Raw genomic sequence first — 16,209 nt, 5'->3', positions numbered from 1 at the left:
TGTACATACGTCAGTTGATCTAGACTCAATCAAACTGGCCATAAGGTTGATTGTGCTTATACTCAGGAAGTCTGGTGATGTTTTCCTCTGTCTTTTATTGTCGCCCCCTTCTGTATCAGTTTTAGTTTTAGCTGATACAGAATAGACGCTGCTCTTTTGGCCCGGATGCGTCTTTGTCCTTGTTTTAAGTGTCTTACTTTCCGGAGTAAAATTGGGTGACCGCTTTAATTTAACTGATGGTTCTGGTGTGAGTCCCTCTTGCATTCTTTGACGTTTCAAAGCTCGGACGTCTCTGTTTGAAGGTGCTTGAATCATCTCTGGCTCATTCTTGATAGTTGTGCTCTCCCCTTGATTGTCAATCGGTTGAACAATGCCATGTTTCGTCTTGACGTTACCAGTGTCTTTAGACGATTTCGTATCTGAATTGAGTTCGGTAATTTCAATTGCAGCTGGGATGTGCTTATCATTTGCATTATCGCTTTTATTGTTATGATCTTTAACAATAATTTGCTTTGAGGCAGGATTTTGAGATTCTTTTAATGTTGCAACGGGTGCATCTTCATTAATGAGTTCATATTTGGTTTCATCAGCCTTCTGCTCTCTTTGAGTAGAAGTTATGCCTGAGTCGGATTTATAGCCCAGTGGAGTATCTCTCTGGATATCCTCTCCGGATACAGGAGCTACCTGTTTATTGACTGGGGTAGGTATTCGTACGTTTGTCCCCCCCACTAATGTGGACGAATTAATTGCAGTGCTCGTGCTCTCTCTATGAGTCTTATCTGTAGTAGTAATAGGTTTTGGATGTTCAGGATTTGTCATCCAAGGAAATTTGTTAGTAACGTTCGTGTACACTTCGGGATGTTTCTTGGCTAAGATCAGGAAAGAGGGTTGAGGATCAGTTGAACAATTATCCGTGGGCGACGGATCCCTCCTTGCTTCTGAAATACCACGGGTCATCACGGCTGATTTTTCGTGGATGCCCGCTGATGTGGAAGGTACATTTTCCTGTCGAACGGATTCAAAAGTATCATAGTCATGGGCTTCTTGATTAAGTTTAAATTGAGCAGCAGCGACTTGGGCATTCAAGGTCGCTTTAACTTCGTTCGCCTCCTGAATTTGAGAGAAATCAAGCGATTTGAAGTATGAGTTAATATGTGCCATGGAACTCATGAACTTGACATTTACTGTCTGAATAACTGGGAAGTTTTTCGTACTGACGAGGATTTTATATGTGTAGTTGTCTTCGCAGAAACCAATAAAAGTACCAAAGAATGTCATCGGGTATTGCTTATTATTTGGATTAGCTGGTGCATTGGGTAGAGGAATATGCAATTTTTTAAATTCCTCTGGCGAAGATGCTTTAACTGACACGTCCAAGCCAAATTGAATATATGTCGGTCTGTATGCATCGAGCTTATTAAAGACTTCATAAGGAGTCCTACCTTTGAGAGCCTTGTTGGGCGTATGGTTCTTAATGTACAGCACATATTCAATGATGTGGTCAAAAAGACAAAGAACCTTGTCTGTGTAATTCGGAAATTGAAGGATAATCTTGTATATATTTCGCAAGATCGTACGGTTGTGGGATTCAGCAAGTCCATTCAATTCCGGAGAGTAGCTAGCAATCTTATCTCGTTTTATGCCAAGTTTGGCAAGCAGTTCGGTGTCAGGTAGTTCTTTGGCATTGTCTGCTCTAAAATGCGCTATCCTTTCTGGAAATCTATTGTTCCATATGTGCAAGAGAAGGAGAACATCATCCATGACTTGCTTATGAGATGTAAAGATAAGTTCGGTAAATCGGGAGAAATGATCAATGAGTGTAGTGATAAAGTATTTTTTGTGGCCGATGAGGAAGGGTCCCATCGTGTCACTACTAACTCTTTCTAACCGACGTGTGGCAGGTCTTTGGGTGGTGTGGTTATGTGATGCTTGTCTAATGTTCACGGCGTGACATAGGCGACATTCTTTCACCCTACGGATACTCTCTTCCGTATCAACTACCTTAATAAATCCCATTTTTGCAAGGGATTGTAAATTTGAAATTGCCATATGACTGCATTGTAGATGGTGATAAAACCAGTCTTGGGGGCCGTGTAGTTCGGCAACTTCAGCAGGAATATTATGTATTGTGGAATATTCCTCTTCAAAAAAATGAAGTGATTCGATATTATTTTTGGCAGAAAGTTTAGAAATGAAAAGATTATTCTTTCTATTAGCAACTTTGAGCATGTGTTCACTATTGGCAATATAGGCTCCGTCGTCTGTGAGCACGGTTGTCCATCCTTGTTCAAGTAGTTGGCCAACTGATATGAGATTACAAGAGATTTCAGGGACGACCATAACGTTGGAGATAGATACCTTTGGGTCTAGATGTATGTCAAGCGTACCTTTTGCAATAGCTCGTACGGTTCTTCCGTCAGCAACACGAAATGATGTACCTTGGCCTTTAGGCTCATAGGTTATATCATGCAATAATTTTGTGGAATTAACACACGTTCTTGAACAACCTGAATCGTATAGAAATAGTACATTTGACAGCAGTGGTTCGTCACCTAAGTAAAAGATTTGACGATTTGGGTGACCACCAAACCATTAATTGTTGGCGAAGTTCTTATTTCCACTGTTCTTTTGTGATTCAGTGTAATTTTGGTTCTTTTTGTATCCATGTGTATGACTTTTCTTATTTTGAAGTTGTTTATCCGACGAATTCAGAGGCATATCAATAAAATTTGAATCGGATCTCATTTTAAGAAATGTATGTCTGAGTGGAGCTGCAACCTTTGATGAATCATTTTTAAAAGCTTGGTATTGTTCATTTAGTTGTCTACCTAAAGCTTTGACATTTGATTCGTTACTGTTGTTGACATATATGAAGTAGGCAATAGCATCGCGGGAGTTTAATGTTTTTAAGAACTGGGTAATCTGACGATCGGTAACGGAAGTTATACGTACAAGATGATTCTCAATATCTGAAGTATTGGTGAGTCTTTCGATCTTTTTAAACTTCTTGATATATTCAATGATCTGTGCTGAACAATCATTACCATCGTGAGTTTCGATGTATCCGATGATTTTCTTCAATGTAACATTTCCAGCTTCGTTTTCAAAAGCTGTTGCTGTGTTTTCGCTTAGGATACTTGCTATATTTTCGGCCACTAATTTATAGAAGTATACCTTATTGGCTGTACTATGACCGTCAAGAAAAACCGTATCTTTTGAGGTTGATTTGAGGTTAAAGTCATTCAATACGATCTCCTTTAATGGCGGAATCCGAGTGTAGACGCGTTTGAGTGTGGTCTTATACTTGGCTATAGTCTCAGGGCTTGTATCCAATTCTGGCAACTTTTGAAGTTGGTCTTCATATTTATCAATTAGTCTCCATACCGACCTTCTAATTTCTTCTTTAGAATTCGAAGTACTATATCCCTTACCTCTTTCAAGGGTCTCGGATATAGGAGTGTTAATATTTTCCAGCAGGTCTTCGTCAGAATCCAGCGATGACTCCGAATCTGATTGGGACTCTGATCCATTACCAGCATTTGTAGCATCAGCCTTTTCCTTACCCTTTGGTTCCTTGTTTGGAACTTCTCCGAGATTAAGCTTGTTAATTAAGTTCGTAAGGTTTTTGTTTACCTCATTGAACCTTTCGTCGATTTCGTTGAATTTTTTATCAAACTCACCCTTCAGGACAGGGACTAATGATTCATCAGTCAAGGCCTTGGGTTCAGTTGGAGATTGACAATCAACGAATTCATTTTCGAACTTGTCGTAAACTTCAGCAGCTAAAGTGGAGGACATTTTTGGGTTGGCTTAAAAATGGTTGCAATTTTGACTTCTAATCTGACGGGAAACCTGTATATGGGTAGGCCGGTTTTCCTTTTGGACTTAGAAATGGATTAATGGATATGGAGTTATATTAATCACTGAAGAACTATTTAAAATCTGTTTAAACTAGAGGGAATCCTCTGGGCTTTATATATTCTTCATCCTCATCTCATCTCTGTAGTTTGTTGCGTTATTCAACAAAAGAAATGTAGAATTTCTGTTTCGGATATTTATCGGATCCAATCCGAGGTTGGTCACCTCGGAAACCATTATTAGAGATCCTGTATCTTATTTTCCATCACCTCTAGAATATATACAAGCTTTTTTTTGTCGGACTCTGAATTGCAAAATTTGCTTCATTTTAATATTACTTATTAAACTATTGTGAAGAACATATCATAGAACCTTAGGAGGGAAAATGTGTCCCGCTGGCATCACAAGACTTGATCACATAGTGTCGAAAACCGAAATCAAAATGCCCCAGAACAACAAGATGCACGCAGCAAAATCATAAGCCAACCCCCGCTGACCCTAACCCCTCAAGTAACTTCTCCACTATGAGACTAGATAATATGGCGAGGGGCAGTAAATTTTCTGGCTCCCCCAATTCATACATACGTTGATACCAGTGGTGGGTGAGGTCTATTGAACTGTGTACAGGTCTACGACAATATTATTTGCGCTTTACCTCAAAATAGAAGCTGCTTTCGAATTGTACTACAAATGTGGAGGGTCTATTGTATGCTTCAATGCAAGCCATGCAGGTTCCAGTATTGTATCCCCAGATTATCATTACCAAAGCATGCTTATCTCCATATTTTTGTACGATGAAGATTTGCATCTTCAGATCCGAAATTCATTCCGGAAAAAACTTCTCTACCGGATTGGTGGACTGAGGCTGCACTCCCAGAATGCCCCATGGTTTTTGCAACCGCACTCTGATGGTCTTGAACTCCACCACTGCGGGACACCCAACAATCCAAACACCGTCCCGCTCCCCTAATATTGCCCCTCTCACATATTGCCCCTCTCAATAGTGTCCCTCTCAATTATTGTCCCTCTCAAATAGTGCCCCTCGCACAATATATCCCCTCCCCCTCTAACCCCAAAGCTTTGAACATGGTCCAGATAAATCCCAGCCCAATTGAAGCCTGGGATGTTAATCGGAACTTGGAACTTAATGTCTTTCTTTGTGATTCGAAGATCTACGATTGAATCAGTTGTTTGATGCATTAATTAGGTTGCTGCAGCTTTAATAATGAATTAATTACAAATATTGTGGGGTCTACATCTACACGATCGATCTGACTATGTCTTACGGCGTTGAATTCAGGTTCAGGGGCTAGAGAAGATAAGCTGGAATACCAAATTTTAGAAAAATGATTTAATTTCCGAAATCGAAGACAGTTTATTTGAGTTCATTCGCTCAGCCCCAAAAAATGACTACAACTTTATCTTGTCCAAACATCTGCTAAACCACCCAAAGTTTTATGTTCATTTTTTTTTTATTTTGCTTATAATTTGAAGCTGGGTTTTGCTTCGTAATTGAAATATGGGTAAAGACATTTCATATTCTTGAAGTTTCATTTTGGTCTTCCTTTTGCTTCGAGTCATCAATTTGACCAGCTTCTATAATACTGGACTGAACATGTGTGAACGTCTAAGTAACTGCGCATTTCCAACCCTCACGAAATATGGGACAGGCTTGGTTCTCATAATTTATCTTCCAATGCCATGAAATAAAGGAGAGGAGAAGAACTTTGTATTTTTGCAAATAGTAACAATCTGGGATTAACCTGTTCGACGTTTTGTTATCTTTAGTGTTGGATTGCCTGATCCAGGTTAATTGAATTTTCTCAAAGGACAACTGGTGAATTTCTTGAAGGCTATCAGAAAATCACCACACAACTCATACACATGGATTCAGCCATAGGTAAATACCCAAAACCTTTCAAATAAGGGCCTTGAATGTTAGAAGTATTCAAAACATATTATTGAACGATTTTGAACCTTTAAAAAATTCATCAAACGTCGGGGGTGACGACTTTATTGTCGAGACTACTGAAACAAACCAGATACTTACGAAGCTTATTCAAATGCAGATTAATAGTACAGTTTGCTCCTTATTTCTCTATCATTTTTTACCAGACGGTTAGTTCTTTGCAATTAATACTTGATGCTTTCCAAGGTGCTGTATTGCTTTCACATGTGGATTTGGAATCAATTCCTGCTGACTTTTTGCAAGAACTCTTGTAAGAATCCGACAATTCCTTCGTTGAGTACAATGATCTATGAAGCTTATCTGCCAACCCTTGTCGTTATATTTGATTCAAAGAATGGCTCACCATATTGGTATTTCTTGGACCTCCTTTGATTTCTAATCTCTTTGGTTGTTCTAGAAGAGGGTTTTCCTCAAAGCTCTCACTGTAACGGGAAGTGGGTTTAAACCAGCTCTGGTCATCTTCCGTGCAATACATGCAATAATATTGATGAGCCTATGATTCCAAGTTTCAAATTCATTTTCAGAATATCAGAGATGGTCTAAAATGAATCTTTGAATTGTGTTCAGCAGTTTGAATTTTTGCATTACCACTTTCATTTTAGTTTGATTTTATTGAACATCTAGTTTCTACGATGATACAATTGCCCTACTGAATTTTGAGGTCCTTGCAAGTCTTCTTGAAAATTAGTAAAGGATAAAAATTTAATACTTCCTCGTATATGCCTGGAATTTTAGCAGTTATGTTGTGCTTTCCAGCTAGAAATAAATTTGCCAATCAGAAGAGAGATTGATTGCCCATGGTATACCACAATAATGCAGCTTTGTCTTGCTTTGCGTGGGCACATCATTGTTAGAGAGGTACTGTGCTTCTGACAGTTGAACAAAATCGACCCCAGTAGAGGGTTACACCAAAAATTCCTGTACTGTTTGATAAGTCCTTAGTGGGGGCCCTTGCCCCACCATAGTATACAGGTACGGATATACACTCTGTTGCGACCCAAACTGAAATGTGGACCACTCAAAAAGATACGGCTTCATTTCTTTTGATTATTGGATTTTTTATGGCAATTCCCTAAATTCGATTTCAGCGTTTGTAAGGTATTCAACATTCGTTCAAGTAAATCTCTAAATAAGAACCAGAAAAGTAAATAAGATTGCATTATGTTACTCTCGCGATTGTTTATATATGGCTAGACATTGTCAGAACATTTTGAGGATAGCAAGGTCATCACAAAGCAGTTATTCCCTGGCATTGTTCAATTTCTGTAACTCCAGCAGCAGTTAAGGTATGCATCTTGTGAAATCTTCAGATGGCTGACTTTCATGTGATATATTCTTCAATTTTGGAGAGCGTTGTCGAAATTGGTTGGACTGCGTTTCTAGCTACATGCTCTGGATCTTTTTGTCAATCGTAAATTCTCTTTAAATGTGATTTTGTGTACTGGTGGAATAGAAGGGGTTGTTCATAATTCAAATAAAGCTAACTAAAAAAGACAGTGGCTTAGCCGTTTTCAATACTAAACTCACCCACCTTCAGAAGGAATCTTATTTTTTAGAAGGAATCTAATTTCTACACTATGTAAAAGTATTTCAGCCTTTTCAGGTTAACTCAGTCCAATTTTCGTCGGATGTAATAATCTATAAAGCATTCCTCTACAATTATATTTGCGATCAACGTTAATTGGCCATAATATTATATTAGGAGAAAGTAAAATTCATAAAGACGTAAGTCGATTAATGTGCATGAGGTATCTATACAGAAGCTTCTTCAACTTCAGAAACACCTTCAGCCTTACCAGAAGAGACAGAGGCAGCTGCGGATGGTTGAGTGAATGCATGTTCGGATGGAATGAATCTGGTAGATTGCCAAGCCTTTGGAACCTTTTCGTACATTTCATCGATTTGTTCTAAGGTCAAGCCCTTAGTTTCGTAGACAAGGTACCACACGAAAAGACCACCAATGATATTACAACCACCCCAGATGAAGAAAACCTTGGAACCCAAGTTGGCGTTACCTGGACCGGAGTTGACCATGTAAGGAGTAGCGTAGGCAATACCCCAGTTCCACAACCAGTTGGAAGCTGTACACAAGGAGATGGACTTTTGTCTAACTGTAAGTGGGTAACATTCGGCAATGACAGCCCAACAAAGAGGACCCCAAGTGGCTGCGAAAGCAGCAATGAAGATACAAACGAAGGCAACCAAACACTTGTTGGCAGAAGTTGAACCTTCACCAGCGGCAACACCGACAATAGCAACAATCAATTGAGAAATGGACATAACTGCAGAACCACCCAACAACAACTTTCTTCTACCAATAATTTCAACCAAAAGAATACCTGGGACAGTAGAACCGAAGTTGACAATGTTAGTGGCCATTTGGATAAGGAATTCGTTTTTGATACCAGAACCCTTGAAGAAGTTAGTACCATAGTAGAAGATAAAGTTAATACCGGTCAATTGTTGCAAGGCTTGGATACCAACACCCATGGCCAATCTCTTTCTTTGGTGGTTCTTGTTAGCAAAAACTTGACTCCAAGAACCTGAACCGTATTGAGCTTCGTATTCGTAGTTAGCCTTGATTTCTTCGTATTCTTCAATCAAGTCGGGATGGTCGAGGGGCAACTTTCTCAATCTTCTCAAGGAGTCCTTGGCTCTGTCGTTGTCACCTTTAGAAACCCAGAATCTTGGGGTTTCTGGCAACAAACACATACCACCTCCCAAAATCAAAGCCCACAAGAATTGGATAGCAATTGGGATTCTGTAGGAACCAGAGTCATTTCTGTTGTGGGTACCTTGGTTAACAACAGCAGCCAACAACAAACCAAGGGTAATGGCCCATTGGTAACAGGAGACAACAGCACCTCTGATCCACTTTGGAACTGTTTCAGCTTGGTACAATGGAATAACAGCGGAAATGAGACCAACACCAAGACCAGCAAGAACTCTACCAACACACAAAAGTGGAATGCTAGTAGAGGCAGTTTGCAAGATAATACCGACATTGAAGATGATCAAGGTGGAGATCATTAAAGTCAATCTACGACCCAATCTGTCGGAGATGAAAGATGCAGAAAGAGAACCAAAGAAGGTACCAACAGACAAAATGGAAACAATAAGGGAAGATTCAGAAGAACTGAAAGATTGGTGGTTGGATGGGAATCTGGCAGTGACGTAGTCCATGGCCATGATACCGGAGATGGTACCAGTGTCATAACCGAAAAGGATACCACCGAAGGCTGCGAACAAACCAACACAGATACCCATGGTGGTGGAACCAGCCTTCTTTTCACCGAAGTTGATGTACTTTTGCAAGAGAGCACTGTCTTCTAAACCCATTTTTGTGATGCTATTGAATGGTTAATGAAGTGAACAGCCTAGAAAATCTTAGGTCAAACATCGGGGTATTCACGACTATTTATATTACCAAATGGACACCAAATCTCTATTTCAAAGAACTATGACCATCATAATGTAAGTATGGAATACGGAATTGTGCTCTAGCAGCCAGAATAGAGGCACCTGCAAGATGAACGGCGGGGGAAAAATGTCAGAAAATAATTTAATTGGAAGAACTTTGTGGTTAAAAAATATGCATGGGGGAAAAATATGCATGGGGGAAAAATATGCATGGGGGAGAAACCACCTTGCCTCAGAAATGTCTGCGCCAAAATCTTGGCAAAGTAGTTCCGAAAATGGCTGTGTAACAAGTAGTTCACCTGGATAAGACCCTTATTGGGCTACATTCAACTATTACCCCCAGCAGGCGATTCGTCGCATTCGATTTACTGGCTACGGCAACGTCCCTGCTCGAAGCGTTTTTTTCCTGATTCTGTCAGCCGTACGTGGAGGAACCTATCTGGTGGTGGCTGGTCGCGCGGAAAAAAATGTCTGCAAGGCGCTCGAGCAATAGTACGGGTAAATTGGATGCGGGGTACTTGAAAATATTTCTGGAGAGACAGTAAGATAGAATGATCATGCAGAGCTGTATTTCGCTGCTATGGCTCCAAACACTGCCAAAAGAAATAAGGCAAAATGTTTGTGTCATGATTATGTAATCCAGAATGTGATTAAGTTGACTTGGTTTGCTAAAGGCTATTCTTGGCTCGACTGATGTTAATGAACGGCACCAACCATGATACTTGGCTAGCATTTTCAGTTATGCTTGTATTCCTTATTCTTGTATTCCAAAGGTACCTACTTGCGCCTTCTTTTTGTCTGCCAGCTGGCTGACTACGTAGTGCGCTTTTACATTTCCTCCCCAGCATTAGTCCGAGGACATGCTTAAAACAAAAATATTGTGAAATAGTCATAGTCAGACACAAAAATTTGTTCGAGAATTACTTCCGATGCTAATAGTTCTGGTACCGCTGGTCCTCCACTAGCCAAGACTGCAGAAATTATTTTTTTTTAGTTTCTCCTGTTTGGGTTACCGGATCAATTTTTTCTTGGACTGACTTCATCCGCTCACATGGACAATGTTTGGAACAAATGCACTTGTTTCTTTTGCAACGATCAATCACATAATCTTGAGTCACATGGCGGCTCATGGCCATCATAATGCTCAACTTTGTTCTTGATTATCATTTTGTAAGGGCTTAAAATGTTCTGCGTAAACAAAAAACAGGAGACATGCGGCGAGGCGGCAACTTCGCGCTCGTAACACACAGAAAATTTTTCCTCTTGCATGCAATTGTTCCGTATTCCACAGCAACTACATCATTTTCAAGAAATCTGATCGGCTATATCAAACTATCGACCTAGTGAAAATTAGTGCGTTTCGTGTGGCACTTATTTCAGCCTCTTTTAGGCGAATTTGACTCTGGTAGGTGTTCTCTCCACTTTTGTTGGTCCAATTCTAGAAAGTATTCTTTGGTTTGTCAATGAATGCCTATGAGGAGGGCAAGTTTCTGAACAGTCAGATCTTTTGTGTGCAATTAGGGGACAGTCATACTCCATGTGGTAGTGTCGGATAATTAGGCAGCAAGTCGGAATTTTCTAAAATCTTCCAACAATAGAAAATCTAACTTCTGGGCACTAAACAACCCCACTTTGAGCCGACAACAATTCTTATTAAAGTCAATCCAAATCGAGATCCTTCAATTATGGTTTTAAACGAGCCAAACAAGGAGGTTTTGGAAGGAGTCCTACCTGTTATGAGTTCGAATCTCGTTTTCCCTCTCAAGTTACTCTGTGTAAACGAAACCAAGTGTTAACACACGGCAAAAATGCTCAATTTGTTGTCGGCTGCAATGCACCTGTGAAATAATGGAGAAATTCATGCGGACATTTTCTCCTTCTGGATAGGACTCAATTCAGTGGTAGAAGATCCCCCATACGTGGGACGCTAAAAGTGGAAAATTTTTAAATAATACTTAGTATTTTTTAGCCACATCGTGTGTTACGCTTTAACTATAATCCGATTCTCCGTTGACACCTCCTTATTCCACAGCAACTGATGGTTTTGACTACCTAATAGCAGATTTACATTAAGCGAACCCCTTTTGTTTCCCCACTTACTCCACTGTAAAGTTCTGATTTTGTTTCAGGCGTATATGCACTTGGAAACGGATACCGACTAAAGATGTTTTCTCAACGCTTTGTGAAAATTCTGATGAACCTAATTATTGTCCAACATATTGCAACTTGTTGTCCTCGGCTTTTTGATGCTGACAAGGTTTACAAGCAGATCATGATGTAACTAAAGTGTGATTCCTCGCCTATATGTGGCACTTGTAGGTAAATATTCTGTAGTTACGTGCCCCGCTATTATCTCCTCATTTTGGTTTCAATACCATAAACGTCACCAGATACAGTGAGCTGTTACAGTGATCTTTTTCGGTATAGTATAAATCTTGTTCTAGTTTTTTCTTGAAAATTGCCAGCTCAAATATACTTTTTAAGTTGAACTTACTTCAGAAGTCAATGTATCAGTTGAGAAATAGTATTAATCACGATACTTTTGAAATATTGTACATCTCCACCAATGCCTTTATCCACGAAGGAATGAAAGACTATCCTATAGATTATTTCGATGACGTATAAGTACTGAAGATGAAGATTGTTGAGAAGAAAATCTTCCAGTAGGGGATTTTAAATTGTTCCATCCCAAGTAAAGAGAATATTCAAGTACAAGGCAACTTCAATAATAATTAAAAATCTACCAAGAAGACTTCAAAACAAAAACTCAAATAGAATAGACCAGGTACCATGAAAGATATTTCACTACGATAGATGTTCCATTTTGAAAGAAAATCTGCTAGTAAAGGATTGCAACTATATGTTGATCTTTGGTGCGGAAGATCGCTATATGAGAAAATGGTCTAATTAAGTAGATCCATCAAGCGGAATATCATTTAATTGGCCAAACCACCAAACTGCAATACATCGCTGAATAACATAACCAGCTTACAATTCCAAAGCGCAAATAGAAACTTCTTTCTCCTTTGCGTGTATTCTTCCACTGCTGAATAATGAGGCTGAACCCTTCGGATTAATAAGCCTATTTTTAAACTATGGCGCGCATTAGCGATAAATCCGAAGGCTTACAAACACTTGCACAAGCTACTGTGGTTTGTTAGATTTTGCAATCGAGGATATAAACCTGGCAGATTTCTTTCAATTGTTGATCTAAGTAAGCAAGCTGAGTTTCTTCGATAGCTGTAATTGACTTAAACTCATTGAATTTATCCGTTAATTATGTCTAAGGTTTTTATCACTGGAGCCACAGGGTATATTGGTGGTCAGGTGTTGTACGAATTGTTGAACAACAAAGACGGTAGGAAGTATGATGTTACTGCCTTAGTGAGATCTCAACAAAAGGCCGAGAAGTTGCTTATTGGTACAAACAACCAGATTTCTACTGTAATTGGAAGCCTTGATGATGTGGACTTTATTAAACAACAGGTAGAAGCTAATGATATCATCATTAACACTGCAAATGTGGACCATGTTCCAAGTGCTCAGGCTGTTTCTGATGCTTTGGTAGCTTCAAAAGACAAGAAGATCTATATTCATACTTCGGGTACTTCTATTCTTGGTGACGGATTATCTCCCGATAAGGGAGATTCTCACAAGGTTTACTCCGACAAATATAGCATTGACGAGATCAACTCTTTTCCAGACACACAGCCACATAGACCCGTGGACAGAATTGTTCTTGACATTCACAACAAGAACCCCAACGTCCAAGTTGTGGTGATCTGTCCTTCTACCATCTATGGTATCAGTAATGGTTATGATAACTTGGTTTCTGCCCAGGTTCCATTGTTGATTACCTCTTTCGTTAAGTACGGTAAGGGCTACACTGTTTACAAAGGCGATGAAATCTGGAACCACATTCATATCAAAGACTTGGGTGACTTATACTACTTGATCTTGACCAAGCTTCAGTCTGGTGAAGATATTCCAGTTAATGGTACTGGTTATTATTTTGGATCTTTAGCTATAGAAGGTGAAGAAACCATTTCCAATGAACCTTCTTCCATTGAACACAGATGGAGACAGGTTTCAGAGGTGGTAGCTGAAAAGTTGTTTACTAAGGGACTTATTGGCTCCAAGGAAGTTGTATCTCTTGAACCACAGGAAATCGCTAAGATCAACGACAGTGAATGGTCTCCTTTCTACTGGGGAACCTATTCCAGAAGCAGAGGTGACAACGGCTATGCTATTGGCTGGAAACCCAAGTTCACTAGCAACAAGGAATTCTTTGATTCCTTCGATGCTGACATTGACTACTTAGTTAAGAGGAACTAGGGTCTCTATAAAAGAAAGAAAGCATACTTATATAAGAAATATGGATTTGTCGTTTGTTTCATTTTACGTTGTATTAGAATGAATACAATCTAATGTAAGAGATTAGTATTTTTGAAGGTAGTGTTGTGTATTTAGTGTAGTTGAATTCGCCTAAATGTGATTGTGATAACGATAGGTGTTTTTGAGAATGAAAACGGACTTGGCTTGACACAAGAGAATGCTATTGATTTGTCAAGTTTCTATCATCCAAGGCTCATTCATACGATATGCCAATAAGTTTAAAGAATGGAGGTGGTATAACGGAAAATTTTTGGATATGGTTGATCTTTCAGTTCAAGAACAATGTGTGGAGTATGAATTTGAATTATAGCAAATCTTTATTGGAGCCAATAAGGCAACTTTCCACGTGGAATATCCCAGAGGGGATTCAGTTATCGTGCTAGTGAATGTAAACAAATACTGTAAAAACAAGGATGAAAACGGGTTGTCAACCATACTAAAGAACGTGAACTTAAACTCGTGGATCCAGGCTTGCTGAACTCCCTCTATTATGTACATTATGCACTAATATATATATATATATAAGTTTACCAGCCGAAGGACTCGGTATGCAAGTAGATTTCCTCAATACAAGATTGGTTCACATCGTTGTTGAATACTAAAGATTGCATGTTGGAAACGGTAGAGCTGACTGAAGACTTCATGGATTCGCTTCCTGATGACACAATCAAATTCCTTCTGTCGAGTGTGTTAGCTAAACTATGGATAACTCTGGAAATAGCAGGTTTGTGGTAGTGAAAATTGAACTGCTCAAATGAGTCCACCGAATTGTTGACTTCGATGTTGTTTTCGAGGTCTGCTTCATTCGACAATTTGAGAGGCTCTTCAGACAGTTTCGAGTCACTGTATTCTTTGAGTTCGACTTCATCTTTTTGGCTAACGTAGATATCAATGGAGATGTAGTCACCAGCAATATCTTTGCATTTGAGTAACTCGTCACGTATCCAACTGATGTTGTCCTGGTGTCTGATGACCCAGATGAAGTTAATATGCTTTGTGACAATCCTGGTACCTGATTCCTTGGCTTTCTTGATTTCCTGGGACAAGTGCAACAAGAATGGTAAAGTAGCGGTGACACCACTTCCAGTGCTGATTAAAATTGCCCTCTCAAATGCAGTTGAATCTCTTGGAGTTCCACCATATGGACCGTCAAGGAACACCTTCCTTTCACTAGCTATGTTATCGTCCAACTGGTCGTAAATCACCTTGGTCAAACCCTTCTTTGGAATGATAAGGAACTTCATTTCCTTTGAATCTTCGTCGATCATGGAAGAAATAGAAAATGGATGATTATCCATAAATCTCGCACCAGTGAATCTCAAGAAACAGTGTTGTCCAGGGCCCCATTCGTAACCCTTAGTGTTGGCTACAGTAACCTCGTAAGCGCCATCACACAACTTCTGTAACTTAGCAACTCTAGGTCTCAAAAACAATGAATTTGGCTTGAAACAAGTTTTAACTAGAATTCTGTAGAGTATTTGAGAAGCCCAGAATGCTAATGCACCCCACATGTAGTCATCACAGTTCAATGTTTTGTCGATATGCCAGATAAGCGTTCCAAAGTAGCCAATACCGGCGACCCAGTGAAGATGAAGGAACCCTTCGTAGCAAACTTTTCTGAACCAAGCTTTTGAACAAATACACAAAAACCCCAACAAGATCAAAGGTGGAATTCCACTGTAGTAGGAGAAGGTCTGGAACTGCTCGCGGATTCTGCTAGTTCCGCCTTCTCTTACATTCATGTAGATGAAAGGAACAGTGTGAATTATCGAAAGTACAAAAGCGGCCAATCCAACATACTGATGGTGTTGGTTCAACTTTTCGTAGCTGATCCCAGTAAGAAAGGTGATCATATTAGCCTTACCAGCCAACACGTACACGAATGGAGTCAAGGCTGTGGCCATGATGCCAGCTCTCACACCCAAAGGTGGCGAGCCAAAGCCCAAACAGGGCCTATACCAGAAGTGAGGAACCAAACAGTAGCACAACAAGTAGAGCGACGAAACAAACATAAAGATGGCAGATCCCATAGAATGCGGCAATGAAGTAAAGTAACTCAACCGTTCGGGAACCTGTTTATACCCCAAAAATCGCGAGTACGCTACAAAAACGTCAATAAATGGCACTATAAATCTGGAAGACTGGTTTTTCTTGTATCTTGTGTCTCTGAATCGGTACCACAAATGCTTTAGCAAAGCAACAAATATTATCACCACCCCAAAATACACAGTATACTTTCCGTACTTGGCCTGGCTTGCCCAGGCAATCTTCATGGACAGCTCTTTGTGGAGCATTGCATATTCAGGCGTGTTGGCATCGGCCAAACAGTCAAGACCGTGGTAGGTTGTTCTTTTCACCACGTCCATTGAAAACTATATGTGTCTGAAAATTTGCAATCTTGTTGGACTCAACAATGAATAGATAAGATGTCAAAGCTTTTGCTCAAAGCGTATAAGTGTATGAATTCTATGATTTTAAATGCAACAGCAGGCTCATACGCTAATATCTGCTAATTCAGTACGAGAGTCAATATATACTTGACGGTTGTTGTCTAAGTATACTAGTTG

At 39.6% G+C, this 16,209-nt stretch overlaps 3 protein-coding genes across 3 annotated transcripts; 1 reads left to right on the top strand and 2 right to left on the bottom strand. All coding sequences in view use genetic code 12, as the record gives it.

Moving 5' to 3' along the window:
• Positions 1-7,499: 7,499 nt before the first annotated feature.
• Positions 7,500-9,172, bottom strand: RGT2 (glucose transporter/sensor). The gene has a single exon (XM_001386551.1). It carries the CDS (start codon positions 9,164-9,166, stop codon positions 7,580-7,582), a length of 1,587 nt encoding a protein of 528 aa, XP_001386588.1. The 5' UTR covers positions 9,167-9,172; the 3' UTR covers positions 7,500-7,579.
• A 3,338-nt stretch (positions 9,173-12,510) lies between these two features.
• Positions 12,511-13,696, top strand: CAD5 (dehydrogenase). The gene has a single exon (XM_001386725.1). It carries the CDS (start codon positions 12,527-12,529, stop codon positions 13,580-13,582), a length of 1,056 nt encoding a protein of 351 aa, XP_001386762.1. The 5' UTR covers positions 12,511-12,526; the 3' UTR covers positions 13,583-13,696.
• Positions 13,697-14,169: 473 nt separating this feature from the next.
• FRE7 (Ferric reductase transmembrane component 7 (Ferric-chelate reductase 7)) lies at positions 14,170-16,008 on the bottom strand (the record flags this gene model as incomplete). The annotated part of the gene is made up of 2 exons (XM_001386550.1): positions 14,170-14,463; positions 14,524-16,008. The coding sequence occupies 2 exons, from the start codon at positions 16,006-16,008 to the stop codon at positions 14,170-14,172; spliced, it is 1,779 nt and encodes a 592-aa protein (XP_001386587.2).
• Positions 16,009-16,209: the final 201 nt, after the last annotated feature.

The sequence above is a fragment of the Scheffersomyces stipitis genome, chromosome 8 (assembly GCF_000209165.1).
Source record: "Scheffersomyces stipitis CBS 6054 chromosome 8, complete sequence".
NCBI classification, from domain to species: Eukaryota; Fungi; Ascomycota; class Pichiomycetes; order Serinales; family Debaryomycetaceae; genus Scheffersomyces; species Scheffersomyces stipitis.
The sequence above is the reverse complement of the archived record's forward strand: the minus strand, read 5'-3'. Positions and strand labels throughout refer to the sequence as shown.